Raw genomic sequence first — 17,223 nt, 5'->3', positions numbered from 1 at the left:
CCGCTATGACATCACTGTGTCACAGCCTACCATCCTCCACTACACCGCTATGACATCATTGTGTCACAGCCTACCATCCTCCACTACACCGCTATGACATCACTGTGTCACAGCCTACGGTCCTCTATGTTGCAATAACTAAGTAACATACAATACTGTAACAACCCTAGCTTTTTGGGAGTGCTGGAGTTAGCTCATTTGGGGCTGTGGTTAGCCATCTTGCCCTGTAGCTCGGTGTTTCAAGATAATGTACGTGTGTGCTTTTCTTTGTTTGCTGAAATCCATACTTTTTCTATAAACGTTAATCAAACAGAGTAACAGCAATGAGAAAACAATCTGTGGTTGTATTTGAGTAACGTTTATTGAAAAAGTATGGATTTCAGCAAACAAAAAAGGCACTAGAGAGAACAAACATAGGTACAAAGTGGGAGTTTCACAATTTACATTTTCTGAAGTATTGACCTTGGGCGAATCGATGTAGTCATGGCTAGATAGTCATGGCTAGAATCCACAAATCCTGGTCTGGGCTCAACGTCATTGGTGAAATTCATCATAAATTTCCTACATCATGGAGTGGAGTTCAGTCCTATAATCCTCCATGGACATGGTAAAGTTACATTTGTACCTGTTGTAGCTAGCTAGTAACGTTTTGACATTTTGATATCTATTTAGTTAATGACAGTAAATGAGAGAGAGAGATTAGTGAATACAGGAAACAGTGTGTGTGAGAGATTGTAAGCTAGCCAAATTATTTTTTAAACTTGCACCCCACAATATGGATGTAAAGTCTTTCTTGAATCATCAGTGATCCTTGTATTTTTGTGTATTTTTGACAATACAATACATTTTGCCTATCCATACTCCCCCTCAACACTCATTCTAATGTTACAACTCTTAACTGCCCTTTTCAATTCTTGATTCTCCTTTCTTCCAGGAATCTTATATCTTGGATGGAAGGATGGAGAAGGTACAAAGGGCAGAAGTACAGAAGTTATCCAGCCTGCTGAATAAGGAATGGAAAAATACCTGTTTTTATGTCTCTCTCTCTCTCTCTCTCTCTCTCTCGCTCTCCTCTGACTGCCAGATTGCTGGGTGGTAACATACTTTAGTCAATGTACTTGCTAGGTTAAGTCTAACTCAGTGAAGACCTTAGGTAATTGGTTAAGCATCATTTGTCTCTGTCTTTACAGTTCCTGAAACATGTCAATGACCTGATGCATGGCCTCTACAGCAGTGCTTGGCCACCCACTCAGTTACCAGTGACCTATTCTGCCACATCCCAGGTGAAGGAGAGAGCAGACACACCCCTCTTTAAATCCATAGTCATTGACAGTCAGTTATGTGTGCAAAATTTACATTTTTGTTCTGTTTGATACTGATCTTTTGTAGGGGCTAGGTTGGTACGAGCTAGGTTGGTAAGAGCTAGGTTAGTAAGAGCTAGGTTGGTAAGAGCTAGGTTGGTAGGAGCTAGGTTGGTAAGAGCTAGGTTGGTAAGAGCTAGGTTTGTACTAGCTATGCTGATGATCATTACACGTTTTTTCTCTGCATCAGGTCTCACTGAGACTGGATTCCCCAGGAGACGTGCTATTCAGCTGCCCATGACTGCCTTATCTTAAACGCCTGCTATCTAGAACCTAAAAGGGTTAATCGGCTGTCCCCATAGGAGAACCATTTGAAAAATCCTTTTTGGTTCCATGTAGAACCCTCTTGGTTCCAGGTATAAATATTTTGGGTTCCATGTAGAACCCTTTCCACAGAGGGATCTACACTGAGTATACCAAATATTAACACAATCCTAATATTGAGTTGCACCCCCTTTGCCCTTTGAACAGCCTGAATTTGTCGAGGCATGGACTCTACAAGGTGTCAAAAGAGTTCCACAAGGAGGTTGGCCCATGTTGACTCCAATGCGTCCCACAGTTGTGTCAAGTTGCCTGGATGTCCTTTTGGAGGTGGACCATTCTTGATACACACAGGAAACTGTTGAGTGTGAAAAACTCAGCAGCGCTGCAGTTCTTGACACAAACCGGTACGCCTGGCACCTACTACCATATCCCGTTCATAAGCACTTAAATCCTTTGTCTTGCCCATTCACCCTCTGAATGGCACACATACACAATCCATGTCTCAAGGCTTAGAAATCCTTCTTTACCCTGTCTCCTCCCCTTCATCTACACTGATTGAAGTGGATTTAACAAGTGACATCAATAACAGATCCTAACTTTCACCTGGATTCACCTGGTCAGTCTATGTCATGGAAAGAGCAGGTGTTTAGTATACTTGGAACCTAAAAGTGTTCTCCCTGGAACCAAAAAGGGTTCTTCTATGGGGACAGCCGAAGAACCCTTTTAGATTCTGACTGAAGATACTTCACAAAGTGTTACTGTTCAGTCGTGTCCTGTACGTCCACATTATGCCAATCGTTCATTTATTTTCTTCTCTTTTTATTCTTCCAGTAAGTGTCATGAAAAGCCAGAAAACTCAGGAGGTTGATGTGTTGCGGGCCCTCTGGAAAGTCCTAAAATATGCACCTGACATCCTTGGTGGTTCTTCAACTAGTTCCATGGAAATGCTTTGAGTCAGCAAAGTTTCTTCGGGAATGTCCTGTTCTAGTTATCTTTTACAATCTCGAATTGATAAAATTGTAATTTGCTGATTCTCTTCATTGCAGATCTGACCCCTCCCACCCTTCAAGATGGCCACTATGCTCCGGGATCACCCCCTCTGTGTTCAGAGGTCCTTGATGAGGATCTGACCCCCTCCCACTCTTCAAGATGGCCACTATGCTCCGGGATCGCCCCCTCTGTGTTCAGAGGTCCTTGATGAGGATCTGACCCCCCCCCCCCACCACTCTTTTTAATCATTAATCAAATCAAATGATCTGCCTGTTTATGTTCTGTGTCCCAGTCTTTCTGTCTGTGGGTGAATTAAGATATGATTACTGTATAATCAGATATGCAATAAATGGTGATGTAGATTTGTTTGTGTCGTTGCTTGATCTATTTTAAATGTAAGACTATTTTGCAGATTTAAACTTTAATTAGTTGCTATGGAAACAGATAGAAATGTCACGAACAATGTTTTATGTATCCAATTGCTATCCTCTGTAGGTAGTACTGTACGTAGGTAATACGCTGTAGTCAGCTGATCATTACCAGGTTAGGATGAGGTCTTAACCTGTTGGGGATAGGGGGCAGTATTTGCACGGCCGGATAAAAAACGTACCCGATTTAATCTGGTTATTACTACTGCCCAGAAACTAGAATATGCATATAATTATTGGCTTTGGATAGAAAACACCCTAAAGTTTCTAAAACTGTTTGAATGGTGTCTGTGAGTATAACAGAACTCATATGGCAGGCAAAAACCTGAGAAGATTCCTTACAGGAAGTGCCCTCTCTGACCATTTCTTGGGCTTCTACACTCTCTTTATTGAAAACTGAGGATCTCTGCTGTAACGTGACACTTCCTACGGCTCCCATAGGCTCTCAGAAGGCGGCAAAACGCTGAATGATGCCTTTGGAGCCCCTGGCTGAAAAACAGTAGCGCATTTGGATAGTGGTCGATCAGAGAACAATGAGACTGGAGGCGCGTGCACGAGGCGACACCATGTTTTTATTTTCTCGTCTTTGAACAAAAACAGGGTTTCCCGGTCGGAATATTATCGCTTTTTTACGAGAAAAATCGCATAAAAATTGATTTTAAACAGTGGTTGACATGCTTCGAAGTACGGTAATGGAATATTTAGAAATGTTTTGTCACGAAACGCGTCGGGCGCGTAACACTTCGTCACCCTTCGGATAGTGTCTTGAACACACGAACAAAACAAAGGATATTTGAACATAACTATGGATTATTTTGAACCAAACCAACATTTGTTATTGAAGTAGAAGTCCTGGGAGTGCATTCTGACGAAGAACAGCAAAGGTAATCCAATTTTTCTAATAGTAAATCTGAGTTTGGTGAGGGCCAAACTTGGTGGGTGTCAAAATAGCTAGCCCGTGATGGCCGAGCTATCTACTCAGAATATTGCAAAATGTGCTTTTGCCGAAAAGCTATTTTAAAATCGGACATAGCGATTGCATAAAGGAGTTCTGTATCTATAATTCTTAAAATAATTGTTATGTTTTTTGTGAACGTTTATCGTGAGTAATTTAGTAAATTCACCGGAAGTTTGCGGTGGGTATGCTAGTTCTGAACGTCACATGCTAATGTAAAAAGCTGGTTTTTGAATGAAATATGAACTTGATTGAACAAAACATGCATGTATTGTATAACATAATGTCCTAGGAGTGTCATCTGATGAAGATCATCAAAGGTTAGTGCTGCATTTAGCTGTGGTTTGGGTTTATGTGACATTATATGCTAGCTTGAAAAATGGGTGTCTGATTATTTCTGGCTGGGTACTCTGCTGACATAATCTAATGTTTTGCTTTCATTGTAAAGCCTTTTTGAAATCGGACAGTGTGGTTAGATTAACGAGAGTCTTGTCTTTAAAATGGTGTAAAATAGTCATATGTTTGAGAAATTGAAGTAATAGCATTTCTAAGGTATTTGAATAATGCGCCACGGGATTCCACTGGCTGTTGAGTAGGTGGGACGATTTCGTCCCACATACCCTAGAGAGGTTTTATCTATGACCAGTAGGCTAAGTAATATAGGACATAATATAGAGGTCACAATTATGACCAGCTGGTCAGATAGAGGTCACAATTATGACCAGCTGGTCAGATAGAGGTCACAATTATGACCAGCTGGTCAGACAGAGGTCACAATTATGACCAGCTGGTCAGACAGAGGTCACAATTATGACCAGCTGGTCAGACAGAGGTCACAATTATGACCAGCTGGTCAGACAGAGGTCACAATTATGACCAGCTGGTCCGATAGAGGTCACAATTATGACCAGCTGGTCCGATAGAGGTCACAATTATGACCAGCTGGTCCGATAGAGGTCACAATTATGACCAGCTGGTCCGATAGAGGTCACAATTATGACCAGCTGGTCAGATAGAGGTCACAATTATGACCAGCTGGTCAGATAGAGGTCACAATTAAACTCCTGTCTCTCCCTGCTGTGTGTTCTAGGTGGTGTGGTGTGTAACTCCTGTCTCTCCCTGCTGTGTGTTCTAGGTGGTGTATAACTCCTGTCTCTCCCTGCTGTGTGTTCTAGGTGGTGTGGTGTATAACTCCTGTCTCTCCCTGCTGTGTGTTCTAGGTGGTGTGTAACTCCTGTCTCTCCCTGCTGTGTGTTCTAGGTGGTGTATAACTCCTGTCTCTCCCTGCTGTGTGTTCTAGGTGGTGTATAACTCCTGTCTCTCCCTGCTGTGTGTTCTAGGTGGTGTATAACTCCTGTCTCTCCCTGCTGTGTGTTCTAGGTGGTGTATAACTCCTGTCTCTTCATGCTGTGTGTTCTAGGTGGTGTGGTGTATAACTCCTGTCTCTCCCTGCTGTGTGTTCTAGGTGGTGTATAACTCCTGTCTCTCCCTGCTGTGTGTTCTAGGTGGTGTATAACTCCTGTCTCTCCCTGCTGTGTGTTCTAGGTGGTGTATAACCCCTGTCTCTCCCTGCTGTGTGTTCTAGGTGGTGTATAACCCCTGTCTCTCCCTGCTGTGTGTTCTAGGTGGTGTGTGTGGTGCATAACTTCAAAGGCGAGCTGTTGCTGAGTGGTGAAGACCCCCCACAGGAGAACATGTCTAGAGTGGAGAGCCCGCTGGATAAGTACATCACATTGCAGGTATTCAACCCTATCCGCTATGCTCTACTCGACCCTACACCCTACACCCTGTAGAAACACCTTATACCCTGTAGAAACACCCTACACCCTGTAGAAACACCCTACATCCTGTAGAAACACCCTACACCCTTTAGAAACACCCTGTAGGAACACCCTACACCCTGTAGAAACACCCTACATCCTGTAGAAACACCCTACACCCTTTAGAAACACCCTGTAGAAACACCCTACACCCTGTAGAAACACCCTACATCCTGTAGAAATACCCTACACCCTGTAGAAACACCCTGTAGAAACACTCTACATCCTGTAGAAATACCCTACACCCTGTAGAAACACACTACACCCTGTAGAAACACACTACACCCTGTAGAAACACCCTACATCCTGTAGAAACACCCTGTAGAAACACCCTACATCCTGTAGAAACACCCTACACCCTGTAGAAACACCCTACATCCTGTAGAAACACCCTGTAGAAACACCCTACATCCTGTAGAAACACCCTACATCCTGTAGAAACACCCTACATCCTGTAGAAACACCCTGTAGAAACACCCTACATCCTGTAGAAACACCCTACACCCTGTAGAAACACCCTACACCCTGTAGAAACACCCTGCACCCTGTAGAAACACCCTGCACCCTGTAGAAACACCCTACACCCTGTAGAAACACCCTACATCCTGTAGAAACACCCTGCACCCTGTAGAAACATCCTACAACCTGTAGAAACACCCTACACCCTGTAGAAACACCCTACACCCTGTAGAAACACTGTAGAAACACCCTGTCCACTACACCCTGTAGAAACACTACACCCTGTAGAAACACCCTACACCCTGTAGAAACACCCTACACCCTGTAGAAACACCCTGTCCACTACACCCTGTCCACTACACCCTGCCCACTACCCTATGTACACTTTGGATATACAGTGCATTCTGAAAGTATTCAGACCTCTTGACTTTTTCCACATTTTGTTACATTACAGACTTATTCTAAAATTGATTCAATTAAACAATGTAGTGTCATACCCAAGAAGACTCAAAGCTGTAATCGCTGCCAAAGGTGCTTCAACAAAGTACTGAGTAAAGGGTTTGAATATTTATGTAAATATGATATTTCAGTTTTCTTGTCTTAAAAAAAAAAACATTTTGCTAAGTCATTATGGAGTATCATGTGTAGATTGATGAGGGGGGAAAAAAGCTATTTAATCAATTTCAGAATAAGTCTGTAACATAAGAAAATGTGGAAAAAGTCAAGGGGTCTGAATTCTTTCCAAATGTACCGTATTGTATAGGATTGCTATACTGTCACACTCTAACCAAGGTTGTTTTTAGCACATAAATAACATTTTGAACATGTCTTGCTGTATAAAGCAGGCAGACAGGCATCGAGGCATTCAGTTACTGTTCCATTGAACGTTAGAATGGAGTAAACAAGTGACCGAAGTGACTTTCAGAGTGGTCTGATCGCCTGGCACCGGTTCCAGTATCTCAGAAACGGCCTCCTGGGCTTTTCACACACGACAGTGTCTAAGGTTTACATAGAATGGTGAGACAAGCAAAACACACCCAGTAAGCGCCAGTCCTGTGGGAGAAAACAGTTTGTTGATGAAAGATCGAAGGAGAAAGGCAAGAATCGTGCGAGCTAACAAGCCGGCCACAAACAGACAAATAACAGTGCAGTACAACAGAGGTGTGCAGAACAACATCTCGGAATGCACAACTCATCGGTCCTTGTCACGGATTGGCTATTGCAGCAGACGACCACACCGGGTTCCACTCCTATCAGCTAAAACCAAGAAGAAGAGGCTCCAGTGGGAACGCCATCACCAACACTGGACAATTGAGGAGTGGAAAAACATCACCTGGAACATGAGTGAGTTCAGTTTACCTGAGTGTCCTGGTCAGTCCCCAGACCTCAACCCTATAGAGAATAAATGGATGAGAGGGAACGGGCTGTTAGCAGCATGATGTATCACCATCCAATCTGTAGCAACTGCGTGATGCCTTTCCGTCAGCATGGACCAACATCCCTGTGGAACGTTTCCGACACTGTGTAGAATGTCCCAAAGACTTTAGGCTATTCTGGATGCAATTGAGGTCAGACTGTACTAGATGGGTGTACCTATCAAACTGGCCGGTTTGCGTATCTTATTTATTCTGTGCATATCAGTACCGCTAAACTCCTGTCTGAGACAGACATTGGGGATGAGCCTTATTGGTCTTTCAAAGAGCGCATTCTGGGGCAGAACACAAGGCAATAAATGTATCCAGCCCTTTGTGTAAGGGCTCCAAGCCTGCCTGCCAACTCTAGGCTCCAAGCCTGCCTGCCAACTCTCTGGAACAATGGCATCCTATTCTCTTTGTAGTGCACTACTTTTTACCAGGGCCAATAAGGTCAAATAATAATAATAATATTTAGAAAGAGGACATCATTTCATGGAGTCTGTGAAGGAAGAAACCACATTTAAAAAGTGGTAAGCAAGATGCAGTAGATCCAAAAAAAAGATATTTTCACCAAGTCAAATGAATTTATCGTGTTAGAGGTTTCATGATGCTTCTACCTAAACCAAAGTAGATCTTTTTTTTTATTGTTCTATACATTAGTTAGGGTCTCTATAAGCTTCAATATGAGGTCCTAAACCTAGCATGAAAGTGCCCTCTTTGTAGATGTGCGAGGCAATATAGTCAAAATGTTTGCTAATGACAAGTTGAGCAAATTGAAGTGTTTTCTTCTCTTGTATTATCGCTGGGATATGAAGTAACAGCAGGGTCTGGTCTATGTTAAAAAAATTTTTTAAACGTATTTCTTAGGCGTTAAACTTATGTTAAAAGATGATTCAATTTATTAAAAGACAAAAAAGTGTTTGTGATGAATTGTGTTTGGGAAATATAGATAAACATGGCTTTAAAAAGGTAGTGGTAATATCTCATTCAGTACCGAAATGTGTAGGCATCTCAACTTACCCTGTCAATATGCTTAATTTATCCCATACCAGTTTTATTGGACAAAATATGTTTTCAAAACTGTTATATTTACATTAATTCAGATTATTTCCAGGGAAACACAACATCCTGAAATATATGTATATATCTTTGTCAGAAAGAATACTATATTTCCCTTGACGGAGTGATGCTGAATGTAAAAAATGGCTCAACGTACCCCACTCTTCCCTACTAATGTAATGAATAAACTTAGCACTATATAATGCACCGATACACATCAATATATTCTCTGAATTCTATACTTTTTTAGGTGAAAACCAGCCAATTGGAAGAGTGTACTGTTGGCATAAAATAATGCATTAAACAGAACATGCAATCCCCCAGTTTCAATGAGGCTGTGTTGTGTGGAAGCAGAGCACTGACCCTAACAATACTGTGTCTTTCTCTACCAGTGACTCACTCACATAGTTATCTTACTGTGGTTGGTGAAAATGTATTATAATCCCTTCCTGCCAACCACAATATTGACCCGTGGGTCCTGTTTTTCCACTGCATCAAGCTCTTCAGAGCTGTTTTACTGTGGGAGGTAATAGTTAGTTACTCAACGTTCTCAATGTCTCAGGTGCTCAAGAGCATTTGTTCGTACTGTCATATAGCAACTAGTTAGTGAGCGGTGCTATGAATTATGTGATGTGACTAAGCTTGTTACGGTGACCACATTACCGCCACACAGGTGGTCATGAGTCATCACCACAGTCAACTCCAACGTGACCGTTTAGTCACGGTAACAAGGCATCTCCAAGTTCTTATGCAGCTGATGGTCATTAGTAGCCTACCAAACTTGCTAACTGCCTGGTACTCAGCACTCTATTGTCCCTCTAATCACTCTGACATCATTGCAAATGTTTTCGAAAATCTAATCAAACACTTCATGAACGCCCATGAGCACATGTTGCGCAACATTTATATATAGGCTATGAAATGATTGAGAGAAAGATCAGAGTGATGGCCTCTATTAAAAAGAGGAGGATCCCATCAGCTTTCTGTGGGCTAGGCCTACTATATTTCTGTATCTACTTTCCTAATATTAAGCACATTGCTTCTCTTTACAACAGGAGTATAGCCTACCTGGCTGGCATTGAAATAAACCTCGGGAAAAGCGACCTCCATTCGCTATTTAAGTGCATAGATGACATGTACGTGTGCGCATTGCAGCGCTTATAATGTGAAGAAATAGCCTAATAGATGATAAAAATGTTAAGCTAAAGTTCTGATCTGTTGCATCAGCCTCATTGATTTTAAAAGGTTTCTTGATGATAGTTGTTGTATTAATTTGGGATCTTTCGTGTCCCACAACTGTCCCAGACTGTTTGGAATAGAATAGGTCAACTTTTCTACTATGGGGGATAGTAGATTGACATAGGCTAGTGCTTTTGCTGTTTGTTAGGCCTACTCGTCTTGTAGGCAGACGAAGAATCATGCAAATATGGACAGTTCTTCCAACATCTTCAATATGTGCCTCGGAATTTGATAAGGACGCACGCCCCGATGTGTCTGTCTTCTTTTGTAGCCTGTGGGAAGGACCCGATCACGTGACAGGCATCAGCTAATAAGAACTGAGATATCTGAGAGAGCCATGTGAGTGAGAGGTACTTATGAGCATGCAGCCGGGAGAAAGGAATTATAATTATTATATTCAGCTCAAGGGCGCAACGGACACTGGCTGCAAAATACATGTATTTGTTTAGGGGGCATTACGGCCACACAAAGGGGATGCCGCCGGGAAATTCGAGGCGTTATCAAGTGCTTGTAAAATTGTGAATGAGAGACTGATGAAGTGTGTGCAGCCTTTGCAAAAAAACGAAGTAGAGCTCATGCCTATCATGCGACTTTAATCAAACCAGCCACATCATGCAGCCTTAGAATGTATTAAACATCAAAACATATAGCCCAACGTTTGTAGAACAACTAAAGTTACATTAACCTGTTAGGGCTAGGGGGCAGTATTTACACAGCCGGATAAAAAACTTACCCGATTTAATCTGGTTACTACTCCTACCCAGTAACTAGAATATGCATATACTTATTAGATATGAATAGAAAACACCCTAAAGTTTCGAAAACTGTTTGAATGGTGTCTGTGAGTATAACAGAACTCATATGGCAGGCAAAAACCTGAGAGATTCCTTTACAGGAAGTGGCCTGTCTGACCATTTATTGGCTTTCTTTGACATCTCATTCCAAATACAAAGGATCTCTGCGGTAACGTGACACTTCCCACGGCTCCCATAGACTCTCAGAGCCCGTGAAAAAGCTGAATGTCGTCATTCCAGCCCCAGGCTGAAACACATTATCGCCTTTGTCAAGTGGCCGATCAGGGGACAGTGGGCTTAGGTGCGTGCACTGGTCGCCCCCGTCTTTCTTTTTTTCCCTCTATTTACCGAAACGTAGATTCCCGGTCGGAATATTATCGCTTTTTTACGAGATAAATTGCATAAAAATTGATTTTAAACAGCGGTTGACATGCTTCGAAGTACGGTAATGGAATATTTAGAAATGTTTTGTCACGAAATGCGCCATGCTCATAACCCTGATTTACCATTTCGGATAGTTTCTTGAATGCACGAACAAAACGCCGCTGTTTGGATATAACGATGGATTATTTGGGACCAAACCAACATTTGTTATTGAAGTAGAAGTCCTGGGAGTGCATTCTGACGAAGAACAGCAAAGGTAATAACATTTTTGTTATAGTAAATTTGATTTTGGTGAAGGCTAAACTTGCTGGGTGTCTAAATAGCTAGCCCGTGATGGCTGGGCTATGTACTTAGAATATTGCAAAATGTGCTTTCACCAAAAAGCTATTTTAAAATCGGACATATCGAGTGCATAGAGGAGTTCTGTATCTATAATTCTTAAAATAATTGTTATGCTTTTTGTGAACGTTTATCGTGAGTAATTGAGTAAATTGTTAGTAAATTCCCCGGAAGTTTGCGGGGGGTATGCTAGTTCTGAACGTCACATGCTAATGTAAAAAGCTGTTTTTTGATATAAATATGAACTTGATTGAACAAAACATGCATGTATTGTATAACATAATGTCCTAGGGTTGTCATCTGATGAAGATCATCAAAGGTTAGTGCTACATTTAGCTGTGGTTTGGGTTTATGTGACATTATATGCTAGCTTGAAAAATGGATGTCTGATTATTTCTGGCTGGGTACTCTGCTGACATAATCTAATGTTTTGCTTTCGTTGTAAAGCCTTTTTGAAATCGGACAGTGTGGTTAGATAAAGGAGAGTCTTGTCTTTAAAATGGTGTAAAATAGTCATATGTTTGAGAAATTGAAGTAATAGCATTTCTAAGGTATTTGAATATCGCGCCACGGGATTAGACTGGCTGTTGCGTAGGTGGGACGATTTGCCTGCCACCTACCCTAGAGAGGTTAATGAACTATTGTAGCCCACTGCCATATGGCCTAGCCAGATCAGGACCTGCTTAGTGAACTAGTGTAGTCCACAGCCATATTGCACAGCCAGATCAGGACCTGCTAAATGAACTAGTGTAGCCCACAGCCATATGGCCTAGCCAGATCAGGACCTGCTTAATGAACTAGTGTAGTCCACAGCCATATTGCACAGCCAGATCAGGACCTGCTAAATGAACTAGTGTAGCCCACAGCCATATGGCATAGCCAGATCAGGACCTGCTAAATGAACTAGTGTAGCCCACAGCCATATGGCATAGCCAGATCAGGACCTGCTAAATGAACTAGTGTAGCCCACAGCCATATGGCATAGCCAGATCAGGACCTAACATAAGGACAACTCCAGAGTATGCTGTTCTGTTCAAAATGAAATAGACTACATTTTCTTGATATCATGTTTCTTTAGACCTGTCTAAAATAAGTCATGGATTTAATGTTATGGTGTAGGTTATATTACATGGATTTATTAGACTTTTTAATAAAATGTAGATGTTCCAAAGGTCTGCGTCAATGGCTGGTTGGCTATGTTTAGAAGCCAAGAGATGTTCAATGTGTTTATGTTAATTAACCTTAGATGTGAGGCCTTACCAACCTCTTGCACTGCATCAGTCAGGCTGTGGTGGGGTGACTCCCTCCTCTCAGTCCACCCATCTTTCTTTACCCAGCAACACTGAAACAAATAACTGCATCAGTCTTCAGTCCCATTTTAAACAAACTACAACATTTTAAGGGCTTAATGAAGCATTCCTAAAACCTTATGAATTATAACTGCTGTTGTGTAAACTGATTAAGAATACTTTTTGAACGCCATATGTATCCTGCATCTGACACAGAGAGGGGTTATATGACAGTTGATCTAGACTATCAAGGTAGCATATAGCTAGAGTACACTCCGCACACCCCCATTCACCCACCCTATTAACCCCCCATTCACCCACCCTATTAACCCCCCCATTCACCCACCCTATTCACCCCTATTAACTCCCCATTCACCCACCCTATTCACCCTTATTAACTCCCCATTCACTCACCCTATTCACCCTATTAACCCCCCATTCACCCACCCTATTCACCCCTATTAACTCCCCATTCACCCACCCTATTCACCCCTATTAACCCCCCATTCACCCCTATTAACCCCCCATTCACCCACCCTATTCACCCCTATTAACCCCTCCCTTCACCCCCCTATTCACCCCCCCATTCACCCACCCTATTAACCCCTATTCACCCCCCATTCACCCCCCCTATTCACCCCCCATTCACCCACCCTATTCACTCCTATTAACCCCCCATTCACCCCCCCATTCACCCACCCTATTCACCCCTATTAACCCCCCATTTAACCCCCATTCACCCACCTTATTAAACCGCCCCATTCCCACCCATTCACCCCTATTCACCCCCATTCACCCCCATTCACCCACCCTATTCACCCCTATTCACCCCCCATTCACCCACCCTATTCACCCCTATTAACCCCTCCATTCACCCCCCTATTGACCCCCCCCCGTTCACCCACCCTATTCACCCCTATTCACCCCCATTCACCCACCCTATTAACCCCCCATTCACCCCCCTATTCACCCCTATTAACTCCCCATTCACCCACCCTATTCACCCCTATTAACTCCCCATTCACCCACCCTATTCACCCCTATTCACCCCCAATTCACCCACCCTATTCACCCCTATTCACCCCCCCATTCACCCACCCTATTCACCCCTATTAACCCCTCCATTCACCCCCCTATTAACCCCTCCATTCACCCCCCTATTCACCCCCCATTCACCCACCCTATTCACCCCTATTAACCCCCCTATTCACCCCTATTAACCCCCCTATTCACCCCTATTAACCCCCCCATTCACCCACCCTATTCACCCCATTAACTCCTCCATTCATACCCATTCACCCCCCATTTATCCCCCATTAACCCCCATTCCCCCTCTATTAATCCACCTGTTCACCCCACCATTCCCCTTTATTTATCCCTATTCACCCCCCCTCTTTAACCCTGTTCACCATTCACCCCCACATTTACCCCCCTATTCACTCACCTATTCACACACCCCTCGCTCTAAGGCTCCCACATTCATCTTGAAGTACTACTTTTTAAAACTACTAAAACACACAGATTCCCCCTCTCCCTTGCTTTACTCCCAAAGCTGTGTTGAGCAAAGCCACCTGATGATAACTTCCTCCCTGCTCATAGGCATGCTGAACAGCAGCCTTGGTCTAACAGCTTCTAACAGCTTTCAGCTTCGTAAGGATTTGCACTTCTTCATTTCAAAAGCTTTTTATTTCTTCAGAAAACTTTTTTTCCCTCTGTAACTCGTCTTTATTACGTTAATGTTGTCTTTCCTCCTTTTTTAGAATCACATCGCCTTCGCTGAGGTCACATGATGCTGAATCAGCCGTTTGGCAAACCCATTGGACAGCCACGCTCTTCACCGTCCAATCAAAAAAATCAAATAGCTCTTCACCTGCCAATCAAAAAAAATCGAATAGTCAAGTTGCAACGCTAACTCATTATGCATGGCTACTGTATGAGGTCTGTTAGTGTTGTTGTCTGTTATGTCTCTGTATCATGGTCTATACAGCAGTCAGGTATAACTCCTCAATAGCATGATGGGAAAGGCCTTGCTGTGTTTCTCCATTTATTTAATCTATTTTGGGACTAAATCCCCCAATGAAGAAAATCAACTGGAATCAACTTGAATCGACTGGACTCGTCTTTACACGACATGACCTGCTGTGACACAGATGCCACTATCTACTGAAGCAGAGAGGAATTCACCATGGAGGTGATTTATCCATTTTATATAGGTTCTTATTCATCACTTCTAAATAATCATTTTGTGTCTTTTCCATCAGTAGAGAAAAACAGAGCATAATATCGATGTCTCTGTTATGTTGCCCCTTGAAAACAATATTTTTGTAATGCTCACTAAAGCACTTAACTATCACAAAGGACATAGTGACACTCACCAGCACTTTAAAATCAAACTCGAGTCAAAACCGCAGGCAAGGTGGCCACCCATACTGATGCTGCTTGAAAAATATACATATAAATTCAGGATTAGTAAAATCTGCTAACATGTGCGTTGCAAGACTTAACTGTTTAGTGTTATTATATTAAAATTATGAAAAAATATAGCTGTATAAAATGTATACATTCTTCAATTTCCTTTTGCCAAACATTGATGTCTATTTTCTTATGGTTGTGTACTGTATGTACTGTGTGTATTGTGTGTACTGTGCGTACTGTGTGTGTTTGTTCACAAAAATTACAGTACATGTGTTGTTTATTTTATCAATTGACTATTAGTACTGGATTGTTTTGCTATCATGAGATACCATATGAGATACCATGATACACTCTACAGGATCGGTGTCCCCCCACGGAACGGTTGAGCTAACGTGCGCTAATGTGATTAGCATTACATTGTAAGTAACAACAACATTTCCCAGGACATAGACATGTCTGATATGGGCAGAACGCTTCAAATCTTGTTAATCTAACTGCACTGTCCAATTTACAGTAGCTATTACAGTGAAAGAATACCATGCCATTGTTTGAGGAGAGTGCACAGTTATGAACTTGTATCAATAAACATGTATCAATAAACATTTGGCACATTTGGGCAGACTTGATACAACATTTTGAACAGAAATGCAATAGTTCATTAGATCAGTATAAAACTTTACACAGACACTGCTGCCATCTAGTGTCCAAAATCAAAATTTCGCCTGAATTGGAATAATACATTGTGGCCTTTCTCTTTCAAAGATGATGAAGAAAAAAAAAACATGATCTTTTACCAGATCTAATGTGTTCTATTCCCCTACATTCATTTCACATTTCCACAAAACTTCAAAGTGTTTCCTTTCAAATGGTATCAAGAATATGCATATCATTGCTTCAGGTCCTGAGCTACAGGCAGTTAGATTTGGGTTTGTCATTTTAGGTGAAAATTGAAAAAAAAGGGTTGGATCCTTAAATATATATCTAGGCTAGACATGTTCAGATGTTTTTTATACTCTTGACTTGTGAATAATGTTAATATTTCCTGTATTTATGTTATATTATAAAAGTCTACTACCTATTTCATACCTTTTTGTTAAAACAAGTTTTGGTCAGTAGGCAAGACTTTAATTCTTTCATGATCCTTTTTTAAATGGCTGATTTTTAGTTTATTTTTCTTCTTCCTGGTTTGAATTCAGATGGTCACATTGTCATTATAGCAATAGTGATTCATTTTGTATAGATGCTGTTGATAGTATTCCCACCCAGTTATTTTACCATACTTGTATTTCATTCCTATCTCTTTTTAACTTTAACATCAATCAAATCATGACCTTTTACAATGTAAACAAAATGAAATGTACAGTCTTTCAATTAAAACAATTATCTAAATTTGTTGCTCTTCTTATGCGTTCACTAACCTACGCTGAATACTGAATATCTTGCTATTTGTCTGTTGTGAAGGATTGTGTTGAATGAGACCATTAAAACATTAATATCCTTCATCCCTAACAGCAGACAGATTGATTGAGCTCCACTGTAGAAGGTAAACAGTATGCAGTAGGGTGACATCACAGCCTGTTGTTGTAGAGGACTCGTTGGAGCCGCTGGTTCCTTGATTGACTCTCCAAAGCAGCAGGAAGCCATATATAATGGTTAGTTAAGTAGCAGAGAGCCATATCTAACAGTTAGTTAAGCAGCAGAGAGCCATATATAACTGAGGTAGTATGTACATGAATGTATAGTTAAAGTGACTATGCATATATGATAAATAGAGAGTAGCAGCAGGGTAAAAGAGGGGTTGTGGTGGCACACAATGCAAATAGTCCAGATAGCCATTTGATTACCTGTTCACGAGTCATGGCTTGGGGGTAAAAACTGTTGAGAAGCCTTTTTGTCCTAGACTTGGCACTCCGGTACTACTTGCCATGCGGTAGTAGAGAGAACAGTCTATGACTGGGGGGGCTGGGGTCTTTGACAATTTTTAGGGCCTTCCTCTGACACCGCCTGGTGTA

The 17,223-nt window shown here is 41.8% G+C and overlaps 1 protein-coding gene across 1 annotated transcript in view; it reads left to right on the top strand.

Moving 5' to 3' along the window:
• LOC106590655 (phospholipid phosphatase-related protein type 5-like) overlaps positions 1-14,674 on the top strand; it is an 83,434-nt gene extending 68,760 nt beyond the window's left edge. Inside the window, exons 5-6 of the mRNA XM_045710981.1 lie at positions 5,624-5,737; positions 14,557-14,674. Of these exons, the coding sequence (XP_045566937.1) occupies positions 5,624-5,737; positions 14,557-14,586 (144 nt within the window). The 3' untranslated portion in view covers positions 14,587-14,674. The remainder of the gene's footprint in view (positions 1-5,623; positions 5,738-14,556) is intronic.
• Positions 14,675-17,223: the final 2,549 nt, after the last annotated feature.

This window comes from Salmo salar, chromosome ssa29 (genome assembly GCF_905237065.1).
Source record: "Salmo salar chromosome ssa29, Ssal_v3.1, whole genome shotgun sequence".
NCBI classification, from domain to species: domain Eukaryota; kingdom Metazoa; phylum Chordata; class Actinopteri; order Salmoniformes; family Salmonidae; genus Salmo; species Salmo salar.
The sequence above is the reverse complement of the archived record's forward strand: the minus strand, read 5'-3'. Positions and strand labels throughout refer to the sequence as shown.